At 37.1% G+C, this 18,619-nt stretch overlaps 1 protein-coding gene across 2 annotated transcripts in view; it reads left to right on the top strand.

The window, feature by feature from the left end:
* The window catches only part of LOC123524457 (uncharacterized), a 229,434-nt gene that overhangs the window by 152,816 nt on the left and 57,999 nt on the right, over positions 1-18,619 (top strand). For both annotated transcript variants that reach the window (XM_053538851.1, XM_045302666.2), the window contains one exon: positions 10,899-10,955. In XM_053538851.1, the coding sequence (XP_053394826.1) occupies positions 10,899-10,955 (57 nt within the window). The remainder of the gene's footprint in view (positions 1-10,898; positions 10,956-18,619) is intronic.

The following is an 18,619-nucleotide window of genomic DNA, read 5'->3' as shown; positions in this document are numbered from 1 at the left end:
CATGAAAATTGGTCAGCATGTTCACCTTGATGATATCTAGGTCAAGTTCGAAACTGGGTCATGTGCCATCAAAAACTAGGTCAGTAGGTCTAAAAATAGAAAAACCTTGTGACCTCTCTAGAGGCCATATATTTCACAAGATCTTCATGAAAATTGGTCAGAACGTTCACCTTGATGATATCTAGGTCAAGTTCGAAACTGGGTCACATGCCTTCAAAAACTAGGTCAGTAGGTCAAATAATAGAAAAACCTTGTGACCTCTCTAAAGGCCACATTTTTCATGGGATCTTTATGAAAGTTGGTCAGAATGTTCACCTTGATGATATCTAGGTCAAGTTTGAAACTGGGTCACGTGCCATCAAAAACTAGGTCAGTAGGTCTAAAAATAGAAAAACCTTGTGACCTCTCTAGAGGCCATATATTTCACAAGATCTTCATGAAAATTGGTCAAAACGTTCACCTTGATGATATCTAGGTCAAGTTCAAAATTGGGTCATGTGCCTTCAAAAACTAGGTCAGTAGGTCAGATAATAGAAAAACCTTATGACCTCTCTAGAGGCTATATTTTTCATGGGATCTGTATGAAATTTGGTCTGAATGTTCATCTTGATGATATCTAGGTCAAGTTCGAAACTGGGTCACATGCGGACAAAAACTAGGTCAGTAGGTCAAATAATAGGAAAACCTTGTGACCTCTCTAGAGGCCATATATTTCATGAGATCTTCATGAAAACTGGTCAGAATGTTCACCTTGATGATATCTAGGTCAAGTTCGAAAGTGGGTCAAGTGCCATCAAAAACTAGGTCAGTAGGTCAAATAATAGAAAAACCTTGTGACCTCTCTAGAGGCCATATTTTTCATGGGATCTGTATGAAAGTTGGTCAGAATGTTCATCTTGATGATATCTAGGTCAAGTTTGAAAGTGGGTCACATGCCATTAAAAACTAGGTCAGTAGGTCAAAAAATAGAAAAACGTTGTGACCTCTCTAGAGGCCATATTTTTCATGGGATCTGTATGAAAGTTGGTCTGAATGTTCATCTTGATGATATCTAGGTCAAGTTCGAAACAGGGTCATATGCGGTCAAAAACTAGGTCAGTAGGCCTAAAAATAGAAAAACCTTGTGACCTCTCTAGAGGCCATACTTGTGAATGGATCTCCATAAAAAATGGTCAGAATGTTCATCTTGATGATATCTAGGTCAAGTTGGAAAGTGGGTCTCATGCCGTCAAAAGTAGGTCAGTAGGTCAAATAATGAAAAAATGTTGTGACCTCTCTAGAGGCCATATTTTTCATGGGATCTGTATGAAAGTTGGTCTGAATGTTTATCTTGATGATATATAGGTCAAATTTGAAACTGGGTCAACTGCGATCAAAAACAAGGTCAGTAGGTCTTGAAATAGAAAAACCTTGTGACCTTTCTAGAGGCCATACCCTTCAATGGATCTTCATGAAAATTTGTCAGAATGTTCACCTTGATGATATCTAGGTCAAGACTGAAACTGGGTCACGTGCCTTAAAAAACTAGGTCAGTAGGTCAAATAATAAAGAAAACCTTGTGACCTCTCTAGAGGCCATATTTTTCATGGGATCTGTATGAAAGTTCGTCTGAATGTTCATCTTGATGATATCTAGGTCAGGTTTGAAACTGGGTCAACTGCGGTCAAAAACTAGGTCAGTAGGTCTAAAATTAGAAAAATCTTTTGACCTCTCTAGAGGCCATATTTTTCAATGGATCTTCATGAAAATTGATCTGAACGTTCACCTTGATGATATCTAGGTCAGTTTCGAAACTGGGTCACGTGTGGTCAAAAACTAGGCCAGTAGGTATAAAAATAGATAAACCTTGTGACCTCTCTAGAGCCCATATTTTTCATGAGATCTTCATGAAAATTAGTGAGAATGTTCACCGTGATATCTAGGTAAAGTTGAAACTAGGTCAATAGGTCAAATAATAGAAAAACCTTGTGACCTCTCTAGAGATCATATTTTCAATGGATCTTCATGAAAATTGGTCAGAATTTTTATTTTGATAATATCAAGGTGAGCGATTCAGGACCATCATGGTCCTCTTGTTTTATAATTACCGTAAGGAAAAATGAAGACCACTTTTCTGTGGTACAACATAGATGTTACTTTCAAATTTTAGGTGTATTTTAAGGTATCTCTACCTGGTAAGGAGTTTTTTTGTGGACTTAGAAAAACAAAAGAATTACAATAATTACTAAACAACCACAAAATTAAAATTCCATTTGCAAATACAGGTGCTAGTGTAAAGAAATTTGCTGTGACGGGGGTATATTGTGACATTCTGGAACTCTTGTTCTAATGTTCATAATATGACCAAGTTTCATTTTTAAAGAAAGATCATTTTAGCCAAAATCTTGAGTCCAGATGGATTTCTTGTAGTAAAACACATTCAAATGGAAAAGACATGGAATAATTCAATTTTTGTATGCGCGTTTTCAAAATTAAAAAAAAAACATTCGCGGACCATCTCAAATACAAAATCAAAGACCTCGAGTAATTCATCATTTCTTTTTACATATTTCAAACAATTCTGATTCAGTGTTAATATTGATTGATTTTTATACGCCCGAAGGGACATATTATGTTATACCCCCAGTGTTCGTCCGCCAGAAGGGACATATTATGTTATACCCCCAGTGTTCGTCCGTCCGAACATTTGTTGGGTACTGAGAACAATAGGTAACGGTAAATTCTATTCATTAGGTAGTGTTTACTGGGTACTTTTTATCGCTTGTTTGGTACTTGTTAACAAAAGAAATACCCAATAAAGGTCCGTCTGTCCGTCTGTCTGATAGCCATTTCGTGTCCGCTCTGTAACTCTTGAACCCCTTGAAGGATTTCAAAGAAACTTGACACAAATGTTAACCACACCGAGATGACGTGCAGAGCACACATTTTGGATGTCTCGCTTCAAGGTCAAGGTCACATATAGGGGTCAAAGGTCATATCAGTTTGTTTTGTGTCCGCTCTGTAACTCTTGAACTGCTTGAAGGATTTCAAAGAAACTTGGCACAGATGTTCACCACACCGAGACAGCGTGCAGAGCGCATGTTTTGGATGACTCGCTTCAAGGTCAAGGTCACACTTAGGGGTCAAAGGACATATATGACTTTGCTTTGTGTATATTGCTCTGCGTTGCAGTGCTCTTGTTTTTATTTGGCAGAGTCCTTTTTATACACCCGTTTGAAAAATGTGTATTTTAAGGTATCTCTACCTGGTAAGGAGTTTTTTTGTGGATTTAGAAAAACAAAAGAATTACAATAATTAAACACAACCACAGAATTAAATTCCATTTGCTAATACAGGTGCTAGTGTAAAGAAATTTGCTATGACGGGCGTGTGTCAGTCGTCAACAATTTGACTGTTAACACTCTAGAGGTCACAATTTTGGTTTAATCTTATTGAAACTTGGTCAGAATGTTACGCTCGATAAAATCTTGGATGAGTTCGATATTGGGTCATCTGGGGTCAAAAACTAGGTCACCAGGTCAAATCAAAGGAAAAACTTGTTAACACTCTAGAGGTCACAATTTAGACCCAATCTTCATGAAACTTTGTCAGAATGTTACCCTCAATAAAATCTTGGACAAGTTTGATATTGGGTCATCTGGGATCAAAAACTAGGTCACCAGGTCATATCAAAGGAAAACTTGTTAACACTGTAAAGGCCACATTTATGATTGTGTCTTCATGAAACTTGGTCAGAATGTTAATCGTGATGATCTTAAGGTCTGATTTGAATCTGGGTCAAGTAGGGTCAAAAACTAGGTCACCAGGTCAAATCAAAGAAAAAGCTAGTTTACACTTTAGAGGCCACATTTATGACCATATCTTAATGAAACTTGGTCAGAATTTTAATCTTTATGATCTTTAGGTGAATAGGTCAGGTGAGCGATACAGGGCCTTCATGGCCCTCTTGTTTTCATTTTGTGACATGAATGCTTACTTATGGTACTCAATTTGTATCGCAATATGTACCATATCGTTGCATCTTTATCCTGATATGTACATACATGCCATATCTCCGCTGGGAGACTATTTCTCCCGTATTTTCAGTATATCTCCCGGTCTCCCGCTTGGACAAAAAAACCTCCCGTAAAAAAATAAATTCAGAAAAAAGTCCTCTGTCGAAAAATCGTATCTCGGACCACATGTAGACCTTCAGAAAATACTTGAAACTCAATATCGAGTAGCCCGGAAATACTCTTCAAACATAATTTTCATAGTTGTCTATAATCCCTAGCTTGTTTATCAAGAGATACACGCCAGAGGCATTAATTATCTTACCACCTACTGTCACCATCTGCAAACAATTAACCATTTAATCTTACCCGTAGGCAATTGTAAACATGTGCATGCGAGATTTTAGACTGATTCAATAACATCAAAGCCACTGATCCGTAGTTTTGCAAAACAATATGTAAACCAGTCTTAAAATTACGTCATTTTACCGCCACCTGCCAAAGTGTACTTTCGTTTTCACTGAGCTCAATATTTATCGGGAAACACTCTTTTTATATTTATCGAGTCATCAGAGGATGAGACAGGTTAGTGCTAACACCGAGTTTATGTTTCTCAATTTAAATACTTGCACAACATGCAAAAAATCAACAACGACTTAACAAAATTGGCGAGTTAATGTCAGACTACACAGAATTTCGGACAAACATGAATTCGGATAAGTGAATTTTATGAAATAAAATGCAATTCATACTGCCCGAATAATTGACTGCCATTCCTTTGTGATATTGTCATGTTGCAATAATTAACGGGAGAAGAATTCCCAGGTTAAATACATGTAGTTTTAATCTAAATATGGACAATCCAGCAAAAGAACGACTTTCATTTTTGTTTTAACAACTTCATTCATGAAAAGAAATGACTGCCCTTAAAAGACTGTTTTGACATGATATCTCTGCAATCTTTTGAGTATTGTATGCTTAAACATGTCAAAAAGATCACTCTCTCCAGATGCAGAAGCATCAACACATAAAGCAAAAACAAAGTTCCTGGTTCAATCTTTCATGGAATTCTGAATTTCCTTGGATTAAGTTCAGTGCTATAAGTAATAATCATGCATTCTGTACACAACTGTTGGCTCCACTCATCAATTCAATGTAAAAAAACTTGATGATTTTTTCATGAAAACGGCTATATAGCGCGTAAAAAATGAGCGAATAAAAGTCTCTCTTATTTTTACCCAAATCTCCCTTAAAAAAAGCCCTGCTGAGGCAAATCTCCCTTATTGACCATCTGAAAATATGGCATGTATGTATGTATTGTGAGACTAGCGTATCGTAACACCCCTAATCTATAGGTGAAGTTCATATCTGGGTCAGATGGGGTAAAGAACTAGGCCACCAGGTCAAATCAGAGGAAAAGCATGTTAACACTCTAGAGGCCACATTTATGAGAATATCCCTTTGAAACTTGGTCAGAATGTTAATCTTGATGATCTTTAAGGTAAGATGAAATCTGGGGCAAGTTGGTTCAAAATCTAGGTCACTAGGTCAAAAAATCTAAGGAAAAACTTGTTAAAAATCTAGAGGCTACAGTTATGACTGTATCTTTATGAATCTTGGTCAGAAAGTTAACCTTGATGATCTTTATGTCAGTTTCGAATCTGAGTCATGTGGGGTCAAAAACTATGTCACTGGGTCAAATCAAAGGAAAAGCTAGTTAACACTCTAGAGGCCACATTTATGACCATATCTTAATGAAACTTGGTCAGAATGTTAATCTTTAGGTCAAGTTTTAATCTTAGTCTGGTAGGGTCAAAAACTAGGTCACCAGGTCATATCAAAATTAAAGCTTGTTAACAATCTAAGAGGCCACGTTTATGATTGTATCTTCATGAAACTTGGTCAGAATGTTAATCTTTATGATATTTTGGTCAAGTTCGAATCTGGGTCATGTGGGGTCAAAAACTAGGTTACTAGTTCAAATCAAAGGAAAAGCTAGTTAACACTTAACACTTTAGAGGCCACATTTATGACCATATCTTAATGTCCAAACCTGGTCAGAATGTTAATCTTGATGATCTGATCTTTAGGTCCTTAGGTCAGGTGAGCGGTACAGGGCCTTCAGGGCCCTCTTGTTCAATTAACTCCAACTAGAATCACAAATCCGGGACGACAATTTATTTTCACGATAGAGAATATGCTTATGTGTTTGGTCAACAGATGCTGACGGACAGCCCGGATGAGCCATTTGTTCTCAGTGACATTCGTACCTCAACAGATAAAAGCTTACACTTATTGAGATCAGGAAACGGTAGTGATGGGCAAATCGGTTTGATTTGCCAACCGATTAATCGGCATAATCGGACAAGCCAACCGATTCGATTAATCGGATATAATCGGTTACTCTAGTTGCATATCTATAAGTTCACCTCACAGTGTATGTTTTATGTCATTACTTAAGAAATGAACCACACATACATTAAATATACTTTTTTTATTGTATCCCTTCATAAACATAAGTAAGTTAAAAGCATAAAAGTAAAATATTTGTGGAGATAGTAAACTTCAAATCAGGTACTGGTCTCAATTTCACCAGAGACTCTTATCCAGTGATATACTGTGTTATTAAATTTAAATCATATGGAGCAAAAAAAAGGTATAAATGACTTATTAATTCTTAATAACGACTGGAATGATTTCAATTCCACAAAATCAAAAATACCTTTGCTAATATGCTTGAGTAAGTCTAACAGCATGCTATGCATACTGCCATACTAATGTCAACAGTTTAGATTGATGCTTTTCCCAGCTTAATTTTGTAAAAGCCATATATCTTCCAAAATCTGGGTGATCACAGATGAACTCAATTTCTTTCGAGACTTTGGAGGAAGCCATTTTTACATAGAGTAGTTTCCTTTGGCGTATTTGCCTCAAAGAAAGTAAGTACCAGAAAGAAAAAGGTCAGAAACAACTAAATTATCCGTTTGGGGTGCCAAGTAATTAATCGGTCAGGGAAAAATGAAGTCGGCGATCGCGCTCATGAATGCAACGCCGACGATTATTCGATTGTCGCCGATTGTCGGCCCATCACTAGGAAACGGATTATTTTCATGGGTTGCATCATTTGTAACCTGCTTACGTATCGAATTCCAACACAGAATGCAACATGTGTCTTTTCAAAGCGCTCAATTTGAATACATCTTCGGACATTAGAAAGGGTGTTCTGCTCCTCTTAGCAGACGGCAAATCGAAAAGCCTATAGCGGTAATCAACATTCATGGGAATAATAAAAACTTGTACAAACAGTAATAAAAGAAGTGATACTAAACTGATTTATTGCGTTAATGGCGCAGAATTAGATATTGCGAATTGATAGTTTTTCAATTAGAAACGAACAGCAAGAAATGCATGATGTTATTGATTACTTACAATTTTAGCTCACCTGAGCAATGCTTAGGGTGAGCTATTGTGATCACGCTGCGTCCGTCGTGCGTCCGTCTGTCGTCAACAATTGTGTTTAAAAGACATCTCCATAACCACTGAGTGGATTTTGATGAAACTTGGCATGGATGTTCCTTGGATGGTCCTCTACCAAAGTTGTTCAAATGGTTCCGCTTGGTTGCACACATTGGCCGCCAGAGCTAAAAATAGAAAAATCTTCAAACGACATCTCCTCCTAAACCGATGGTCCGATTTTGAAATAATTTCACACAAATAGTTCTTATGTCACCCTCTACCAAAATTGTTCAAATTATATTGATTCGTCAAAAAACATGGCCGCTAGAGCTAAAAATAGAAAAATCTTCAAACGACATCTCCTCCTAAACTGAAAGTCCGATTTTGAAATAATTTCACACAAATGGTTCTTATCTCACCCTCTACCAAGATTGTTCAAATTATATTGAGGGCATGGTCACTTTTCCCTATATGTTTATAGTGGAAACTTTAAAAATCTTCTTGTCTGAAACTACTGGCCGGATTTTAGTATAATTTTACACAAATGGTCCTTGTGTGACCCTCTGCCATGATTGTTCAGATTACTTTAGGGCGTGGTCACTTTTCCCTATATGTATATAATGGAAACTTTAAAAATCTTCTTAATGTGTGAAACTGCTAGCCCGATTTTAGAATAATTTTACACAAATGGTCCTTGTGTGACCCTCTACCAAGATTGTTCAAATTATTTTGATTCGTCAAAAAACATGGCCGCCAGAGGGCGTGGTCACTTTTCCCTATATGTATATAATGGAACTTTAAAAATCTTCTTTTTTGAAACTGCTAGCTCGATTTTAAAATAATTTTACACAAATGGTTCTTGAGTGACCATCTACCAAGATTGTTCAAATTTTCTGATCCATAAAAAAACATGGCTGCCAGGGGGCATAGTCATTTTTCTTCTCAGAATCAATAATAGCTAGAGCCTTGATATTTAGCCTGTGATATCAGATTTGTAGTGTCTACCATATTTATTCAAATTATTGCCCTAGGTTCAAAAGTGTGTGTGGCATCTATATAATATAGGCTAACATAGAAGAAACCTAACCCTGTACTTATACAAACACACTTGAAGCCTTGTACACAGGTGAGCGCTTTAGGGTCAATGACCCTTTTGCTTTTTAGCTCACCTGAGCCGAAGGCTCATGGTGAGCTTTTGTGACCGCTCAATCTCCGTCGTGCGTTGTGTGTCGTCCGTCGTGTGTCCTTCAACATTTTCTAAAAAAATCTTCTTGAAAACCACTGGGCAGAATTACACCAAACTTCACAGGAATGATCGTTGGGTGGCCCCCTTTCAAAATTATTCAAAGAATTGAATTCCATGCAGAACTCTGGTTGCCATGGCAACTGAAAGGAAAAACTTAAAAAAACCTTCTTGTCCAAAACCACAGGGCTTAGTGCTTTGATATCTGGTGTGTAGCATCATCTAGTGGTCCTTTACCAAAATTGTTCAAATTATCCCTCTGGGGTCAAATATGGCCCCGTCCCGGGGGTCACATGGTTAATATAGACTTATATAGGGAAAACTTTGAAAATCTTCTTGTACAAAACCACACGGCATAGGGCTTTGATATTTGGTATGTAGCATCATCTAGTGGTCCTCTACCAAGATTGTTCCAATTATCCCCCTAGGGTCAAATATGGCCCCGCCCCGGGAGTCCCAAGTTTTACATAGACTTATATTGAAAAAAGTTTAAAAATCTTTTTATCTGAAATCACAAGACTTAGGCCTTTGATATTTGGTTTATAGTATTGTCTTATAGTCCTCAACCAAAACTGTTCAAAATGTACCCCTGGGGTGAAAAGAGGCCCTGCCCCGTGGGGTCCCAAGTATTATATAGACTTATATAGGAAAAAAAAATTTAAAAATCTTCTTGTCTAAAACCACACGACGATAGGCTTTTGATATTTGGTATGATGCATTGTCTAGTAGTGCTCTACCAAAATTGTTCAAATTATGCCCCTGGGATGAAAAGAGGCCCCACCCCGGGGTCACTTAGTTATTATATGAGTTATATAGGAAAAAATACTTAAAAAATGATCTGATCCTATTTCCAAGACTGTTTGTTTATAATTACCTGATGACCCCAAGTAATATGATGTCACTTGACTGTGACCTTGACCTGTTGACCTACTTTCTTATTTTTTAAGATACAGCCTTTAAATTTGGATGACATACACAGTTTTGCACACTGATCGTAAAACTGAATTTCATTGACCTTGAATGTGACCTACTGACTTTCTTAATATTTTAGCATCAGTTCGACATTTGAAACATGTAGCTCATATTACTCAGGTGAGCGATCCAGGGTCATCATGACCCTCTTGTTTCTAACATACCGTATTCTGCTGTAGGTATGTTTAACCTTCATTCTGTGTCATATTTCAGTGTGTGCCCCATATATGAAATCATTTCACATAAAAGAAAAGATATGGGATCCGTATACTACACTTAGTGCATATATGGGAAAAATCTGGTAAACATGTATTTTAAAAATACTGGTCCTTGTATTCCCTGTATATGAAAAACAAATTCAGTCTGTGTGTGACAAAAATACGGGATCTGTATACTACGTATATTTTGCATATACGGGAAAAAACCTGGTCTGTATATAAAAAAAATACAGGTCCGTATATCCCCATATATCAGATGCAAATACATTCTGTATATGACACAAGTATGGGATCCGTATATTACGTGTACACCATGCATATAGGGGACAAGTTCGTAGACCGTATATAAAAAAATACAGTTCCGTATATGACAAAAGTACAAGATCCGTGTACTAAGTATATCATGCGTATACGGAAAAAATCCGAAGCCTGTATATTAGAAAATACAGGTCCGTATATGCCCCGTATATTAGATGCAATCGCAGTTTCTATATGATAAAAAAACGGGATCTGTATACTACGTATTTCTGGAGTATAGAGGCTTGTATTCTTGTTCCGTATATTCTAAAATACCAGTATATGGGAAAAAAAGTCTACATGAAAATAAAATTTATGTTAAAGGAAGACACGAATAAACACCATTTCTATGGAAAATTTTTGAAAACTCGTTTATTTCATATATACGGGAAATACACATATATGTATATTTGGCATATACAGGATTCCGTATATGCATGACAAATATATAGACTTCCCGTATACTAGATATTCTGAATATATTAGGTCTGTATATTTGTAATATACATCTTGAATACTCCCATATTTTTTAAATGTATGGGACCGTATACTCCTTATATTGACCCTTTTTTTTGCAATGTAAAATTTTGTATGCTTATTGAGTTAATGTAGAAACAATGAAATATGCTTTTCATGAAAGAACAAGCTCTAGTTTGTATATATTTTCATAAAATGGTCTATAGAGATGACAATCCTTGAATGATTGTTCTGTTTTTGCAGAGTTTCGAATCTCGACTTGTGGCAGGAAAAATTTTGTTAGAGGTAGAGGAATATGAGGTATGTCTTTATCATAGCATGTTACATTGAAATCCATATCAGATGAACAGTCTACAGGACATAGTTTTTAGGCTGGTGTGTACATGTGCACCAGACTATAGTGTACTATTCTCAGAATTTATTATGACTTGTATGTAAATTTTTGCTGCTGAAACTAACAAAAACTAAGCATGTGCATTTTAAATAGTTCTTTTTGATACAAAGATTTTTCATGCACTGGTAAAAATGATTGTTGTGCCCCCCATGAGTGGTGGGGGCATATAGATTTGCTCTTGTCCGTCCGTGCGTCCGTCCGAAGTTCATGACACGCCTAGCTCAAAAAGTATTTGTTATAAATTAATGAAACCTTGCGCGAGTCTTTATCATGATATGAACTTGCGCACCTTTTCATCTGGCTCCGCCCCCTAATTTTAGAGTTATGGCCCCTGAAATAGTCAAAAATGCACATTTTCACCTTGTGACATGCCTAGCTCAAACAGTACTTGATATAGATTCATGAAACCTTGCATGAGTCTTAATCATGATATGAACTTGCACACCTCTTATTATCCCCCGTTGAAAGTCGGAGGGATATAGTTTTGGCATTGTCCGTCCGTCCGTCTGGAGCCATATCTAGGAAATGGTTGGGAATATTTATATAAAACTTCATGTACATGTTCAACACTATGAGTTCTTGCGGCCCGTCAAGTTTCAGTCAGATTGCCCTATTAATACCAGAGTTATGGCCCTTAGAAGTTTCTAGTGTTAACTATATAGGGTACTATAAATATGGCAATTTCTGCATCATAACTTTTAATATATTTGACCTAGAACTATGAAACTTAAACAGAATTTAGATCACCATAATGTGGTTGTGTACACACAATTTCGTTCGGATTTGTATGTAAAGTAAGAGTTATTGCCCTTTAATTGTATAAAATCCACATATTTGTACATAACAAACTTACCATTTGGTAGAATTTCATTGTACCCCCCGACAACAAAGTTGTAAGGGTGGTATACTGGTTTCAGGTTGTCTGTATGTCTGTCTGTCCGTCCATCCGTCTGTCCATCTGTCTGTCCGTAGACACAGTCTTGTGCGCACCATTTCTGCTCATCCCCTTGACACAATTTAATGAAACTTCACACAAGTGATCAGTAACAACAGTAGTTGTGCATAGGGCATGTTAGGTTCTTTCAGAAAAAAAACTTTCAGAGTTATGGGACTTTGTTTTTTGTTACTATACTATATACATAGACACAGTCTTGTGCGCACCATCTCTCCTCATCCACTTGACACAGTTTAATGAAACTTCACACAAGTGATCAGTAACAACAGTAGTTGTGCATGGGGCATGTTAGGTTCTTTCAGGAAAAAAAATTGCAGAGTTATGCGACTTTGTTTTTTGTTACTATACTATATACATAGACACAATCTTGTGCGCACCATCTCTCCTCATCCACTTGACACATTATAATGAAACTTAATACAAGTGATGAGTAACAACAGTAGTTGTGCATGTGGCATGTTAGGTTCTTTCAGAAATTTTTTTTGCAGATTTACGGACTTTGTTTTTTGTTACTAAACTATATACATAGACACAATCTTGTGCGCACCATCTCTCCTCATCCCCTTGACACAATTTAATGTAACTTCACACAAGTGATCAGTAACAACAGTAGTTGTGCATGGGGCATGTTAGGTTCTTTCAGAAAAAAAACTTTCAGAGTTATGGGACTTTGTTTTTTGTTAACATGTACATACAGTCTGCATATGCAGTCTTGTGCGCGCCTGATCTTCCGAACCCTTGCACACAATTTAATGAAACTTCACACAAGTGATCAGTACCAGCCCTAGTTGTGCATGGTGCATGTTACGTTCTTTTAGATAAATATTCTGCATACTTATGGGACTTTGTTTTTTGTTACTATACTGTATATATACAGTCTATATACATACAGTCCACATAATTATGCAATCTTGTGTACGTCAAATTGCAATGTACTGTGTCAGTGCATGCGGGGGGTACATTCATCACCTTTAGTGATAGCTCTAGTTAAATTTCTTTCATTCTTTTCCATGAACATTTATTGTAAACATGTGAAGTTGTGTACCCACACCTGGTCACCCCCTTACCTTGATCACACCACTCACCCTCCCTCCCCCCTCCCCCCCCCCAAAAAAAAAAAATAATAAAAAAATTCATTCCATATTTTAGACTTTTTCAAACAAACTCCATATACATGTTCACCAGTATGAGATTATGGGGCCTATCAAGTTTAAGTCAGATTGCCCAAATAACACCAGAGTTATGGCCCTTAGAAGTTAACTATATAGGGTACTGTTCATAGATCTATAGATATGGCAATTTCTGCATCATAACTTGATATATTTGACCTTGAACTTTGAAACTTGAACAGAATTTAGAGCACTATAATGTGGTTGTGCACATACCATTTCATACGGATTTCTTTTGTAACTTCAGAGTTATTGCCCTTTAATTGTCTAAAAATCCACATATTTGTACATAACAAACTTACCATTTGGCAGAATTTCATTAAATTTCTTTCATTCATGAACATTTATTATAAACATGTGAAGTTGTGCTCCCACACCTGGTCACCCACTTGCCTTGGTCACACCCCCTTCCCCTCCCAATCCCTCTCCCCCTCCCCCCCCCCCCCACCCCCCCAAAAAAAAAAAGTTTTGTTTTTTTCATTCCTTATTTTAGATTTTTTTCAAATGTTCCATGAATATTTATCAACATGCAAGTTGTACCATTCCCCTACCTCGCTCCTCTACCCAGTCATGCCCACCACTGATCATGCATCCTCTGCCCTCACCCCACTTCACCCATTTTTGTTTTTGTTTTTTTTTTCATTTTTAATTTTCCATCAATATTTATAATCAATATGTGAAATTTTGTTTCCTCACCCATTCCTCCGCAGCCCCACCCCACCCCCTAAAAAAATAAATATATACATATATCTATATATAGATATATATATTTCCATTCGTTTTCTTTTTAGCTCACCTGAGCACAAAGTGCTCAAGGTGAGCTTTTGTGATCGCCCTGTGTCCGTCGTTGTCCGTCCGTCGTCAACAATTTGACTGTTAACACTCTAGAGGTCACAATTTTGGCCTAATCTTAATGAAACTTGGTCAGAATGTTACCCTCATAAAAATCTTGGACGAGTTCGATATTGGGTCATCTAGGATAAAAAACTAGGTCACCAGGTCAAATCAAAGGAAAAGCTTGTTAACACTCTAGAGGTCACAGTTTTGGCCAAATCTTAATGAAACTTGGTCAGAATGTTACCCTCAATAAAATCTTGGACAAGTTTGATATTGGGTCATCTGGGGTTAAAAACTAGGTCACCAGGTCAAATCAAAGGAAAAACTTGTTAACACTCTAGAGGTCACAATTTTGGCCCAATCTTAAAGAAACTTGGTCAGAATGTTCCCCTAATAAAATCTTGGATGAGTTCGATATTGGGTCATCTGGGGTCAAAAACTAGGTCACTAGGTCAAATTAAAGGAAAAGCTTGTTAATACTGTAGAGTACACATTTATAACTGTTTCTTCATGAAACTTGGTCAGAATGTTATTCATGATGATCTCAAAGTTGAATTTGAATCTGGGTCATGTAGGGTCAAAAACTAGGTCACCAGGTCAAATCAAATGAATAGCTAGTTAACACTCTAGAGGCCACATTTATGACCACATCTTAATGAAACTTGGTCAGAATGTTAATCTTGATGATCTATAGGTCATGAACAAATCTGGGTCAGGTGGGGTCAAAAACTAGGTCACCGGGTAAAATCAAAGGAAAAGCTTGTTAACACTCTAGAGGCCACATTTATGACTGTATCTTTATGAAACTTAGTCAGAATGTTAATCTTGATAATCTTTAGGTCAAGTTCGAATCTTGGTCATGTGGGATCAAAAACTAGGTCACCGGGTCAAATCAAAGGAAAAGCTTGTTAACCCAGTAGAGGCCACATTTATTGCAATATCTTCATGAAACATGGTCAGAATGTTACTCATGATGATCTCAAAGTCCAGTTTGAATCTGGGTCATGTAGGGTCAAAAACTAGGTCACCAGGTCAAATCAAAGGAAAAGGTAGTTAACACTCTAGAGGCCACATTTATGACCGTATCTTAATGAAACTTGGTCAGAATGTTAATCTTGATGATCTATAGGTCATGTTCAAATATGGATCGGGTGGGATCAAAAATTAGGTCACCGGGTCAAATCAAAGGAAAAGCTCGTTAACACTCTAGAGGCCACATTTATGACTGTATCGTCATGAAACTTAGTCAGAATGTTAATCTTGATGATCTTTAGGTCAAGTTCGACTCTGGGTCATGTGGGATCAAGAACTAGGTCACCGGGTCAAATCAAAGGGAAAGCTTGTTAACACTCAAGAGGCCACATTTATGACTGTATCGTCATGAAACTTAGTCAGAATGTTAATCTTGATGATCTTTAGGTCAAGTTTGAATCTGGGTCATGTGGTGCAAAAACTAGGTCACCGGGTCAAATCAAAGGAAAAGCTTGTTAACCCAGTAGAGGCCACATTTATTGCAATATCTTCATGAAACATGGTCAGAATGTTACTCATGATGATCTCAAAGTCCAGTTTGAATCTGGGTCATGTAGGGTCAAAAACTAGGTCACCAGGTCAAATCAAAGGAAAAGGTAGTTAACACTCTAGAGGCCACATTTATGACCGTATCTTAATGAAACTTGGTCAGAATGTTAATCTTGATGATCTATAGGTCATGTTCAAATCTGGGTCAGGTGGGGTCAAAAACTAGGTCACCGGGTCAAATCAAAGGAAAAGCTTGTTAACACTTTAGAGGCCACATTTATTACTGTATCTTTATGAAACTTAGTCAGAATGTTAATCTTGATGATCTATAGGTAAAGTTCGAATCTGGGTCATGTGGGGTCAAAAACTAGGTCACCGGGTCAAATCAAAGGAAAAGCCTGTTAACACTCTAGAGGCCACATTTATGACTGTATCTTCATGAAACTTAGTCAGAATGTTAATCTTGATGATCTTTAGGTCAAGTTTGAATCAGGGTCATATGGGGTCAAAAACTAGGTCACTAGGTCAAATCAAAGGAAAAGTTAGTTAACACTTTAGAGGCCACATTTATGACCATATCTTAATGAAACTATCTTGATGATCTTTAGGTCAATAGGTCAGGTGAGCGATACAGGGCCTTCATGGCCCTCTTGTTTTTAAAAAAATGTTCAAACCTTCAACATGTTAAGTTGTGACTGCACAAACCTTGCCCTCAGCCATGTTCAAGATATCTAACTTGATTGTGTTCTCTTAAGGACATCTGTTCTTTTATGTACAAATGTACATGTTAAACAGCAACACCTGGTGCCAAACCACTCAAAGACAATATTTTATTCCAGTTAAACTTCAAGCTCACATTTCAATTAACTGCATTTAATTTTAAAAGCTAAGCTTATTACGGTAAGCATGTCCCATTCAAAATAAATTCTTCTAAAGTCAGGATCAAAGTATCATAGTACATTGATTATGTACTCTTTAATTAAACATTTGTTTTCTGTTAAATTGATTTTGACTAAAAGAATTATTTGCTTCTTATTAACATCCTTAACTTTTTGCCGGATATATTTTTTTGCCATTCCTCACCACAAACCCTTTCGGCGGGGGATACCAATTCATCGAATTTGCTTGTTTTTCATCTGGGTCCGCCCCCTATTTCTAGAGTTATGACCCCTGAAAAAGTCAAAAATGCACATTTTCACCTTGTGACACGCCTAGCTCAAAAAGTATTTGATATAAATTGATGAACCTTGCATGAGTCTTTATCATGATATGAACTTGCGCACCTCCTGTTTTTCATTTGGTTCCACCCCCTATTTTTAGAGTTACGGCCCCTGAAATAGTCAAAAATGCACATTTTCACCTTGTGACACGCCTAGCTCAAAAAGTATTTGATATAGATTCATGAAACCTTGCATGAGTCTTAATCATGATATGAACTTGCGCACATCCTATTTTTCTTCTTTGTCCGCCCCCTATTTCTAGAGTTATGGCCCCAGAAATAGTCAAAAATGCACATTTTCACCTTGTGACACGCCTAGCTCAAAAAGTATTTGATAAAAATTGATGAAACCTTGCATGAATCTTTATCATGATATGAACTTGCGCACCTCCTATTTTTCATCTGGGTCAGCCCCTTATTTTCAGAGTTATGGCCCCTGAAATAGTCAAAACATTTTCACCTAATTATGTGCCTCACTCAAAAAAGTGTTTAATGTAAATTCATGAAATCTTGCTTGAGTCTTTATCATAATGTGACCTTGCACACTTGGCATTCTTCTTGAGAATTTTATCATTTATTACAGAGTTATGGTCCTTGAAATATCCAAAATAGTGGATTTTTTGTTTGTGATGCTCGTAGCTCAAAAAGTATATGGTATAGAATAATGAATCCATTTCATAATTTTTATGCCCCCACTTTTGTGGGGGGCATGTAGATTTGCCCTTGTCCGTCCGCCCTTCCATCCGTCCTCCGTCCGTCCGTCCTTCCGAGAATGTTGTGTCACGCGTAGCTCCAAAAGTATTTGATGTAGAGTCACAAAACTTTACAGGAACATTGTTCAGCATGTGTAGTTGTGCACCTTGGGTTTCGCATTCAGATTCATTCAGTCATGTAGGAGTTATGGACCCTGACTTAGTAAAAATTGGTCATTTTAATGTTGTGTCGCGCCTAGCTCCAAAAGTATTTGACCTAGAGTCACAAAACTTTACAGGAATGTTGGTCAGCATGTGAAGTTGTGCACCTGGGGTTTTGCGTCCGGATTCATTCAGTCGTGTAGTAGTTATGGCCCCTGACTTAGTAAAAAATTGTTCATTTTAATGTTGTGTCGCGCGTAGCTCCAAAAGTATTTGACCTAGAGTCACCAAAGTTTAAAGGAATATTGGTCAGCATTTGCGGTTGTGCACCTGGTGTTTCGTGTCCAGATTCATTCAGTATTGTAGGAGTTATGGCCCCTGACCTAGGAAAAGATTTGTGTCCTTTGTCATGTAGTGGGGGCATCTGTGTCCCATGGACACATTTCTAGTTTTTAGCTCGACTATTCGAAGAATAGTCTAGCTATTCTACTCACCCTGGCGTCGGCGTCGGCGTCACACCTTGGTTAAGTTTTTGCATGCAAGTACATACAGCCATCAATTAAAGGCATATAGCTTTGAAACTTATTTTTTCTTTTTCTAGGTCAATTACCAACCTCTCTGGGTCAAGTCCCATAACTCTGACATGTATTTTGAGCAAATTATGCCCCCTTTTTGACTTAGAAAATTTTGGTTAAAGTTTAACATTCAAGTGACTATCTCCAAAACTAATGCAGATATTGATTTGAAACTTCACATGTGTCTTCGGGGTTATAAAACTAGTTGATAGCAGCAAGTCCCATAACTCTGACCTTCATTTTGGCCAAATTATGCCCCCTTTTGGACTTAGCAAATTCTGGTTAAAGTTTTGCATGCAAGTACATACAGCTATTTCTAAAAGGCATATAGATTTGAAATTTATTTTTTATTTTTCTAGATCAATAACCAACCTCACTGGGTCAAGTCCCATAACTCTGACATGTATTTTGAGCAAATTATGCCCCCTTTTAGACTTAGA

This window comes from Mercenaria mercenaria, chromosome 3, assembly GCF_021730395.1.
Source record: "Mercenaria mercenaria strain notata chromosome 3, MADL_Memer_1, whole genome shotgun sequence".
In the NCBI taxonomy this organism is placed as follows: Eukaryota; Metazoa; Mollusca; class Bivalvia; order Venerida; family Veneridae; genus Mercenaria; species Mercenaria mercenaria.
This window is presented reverse-complemented; position numbering and strand designations above follow the sequence as displayed.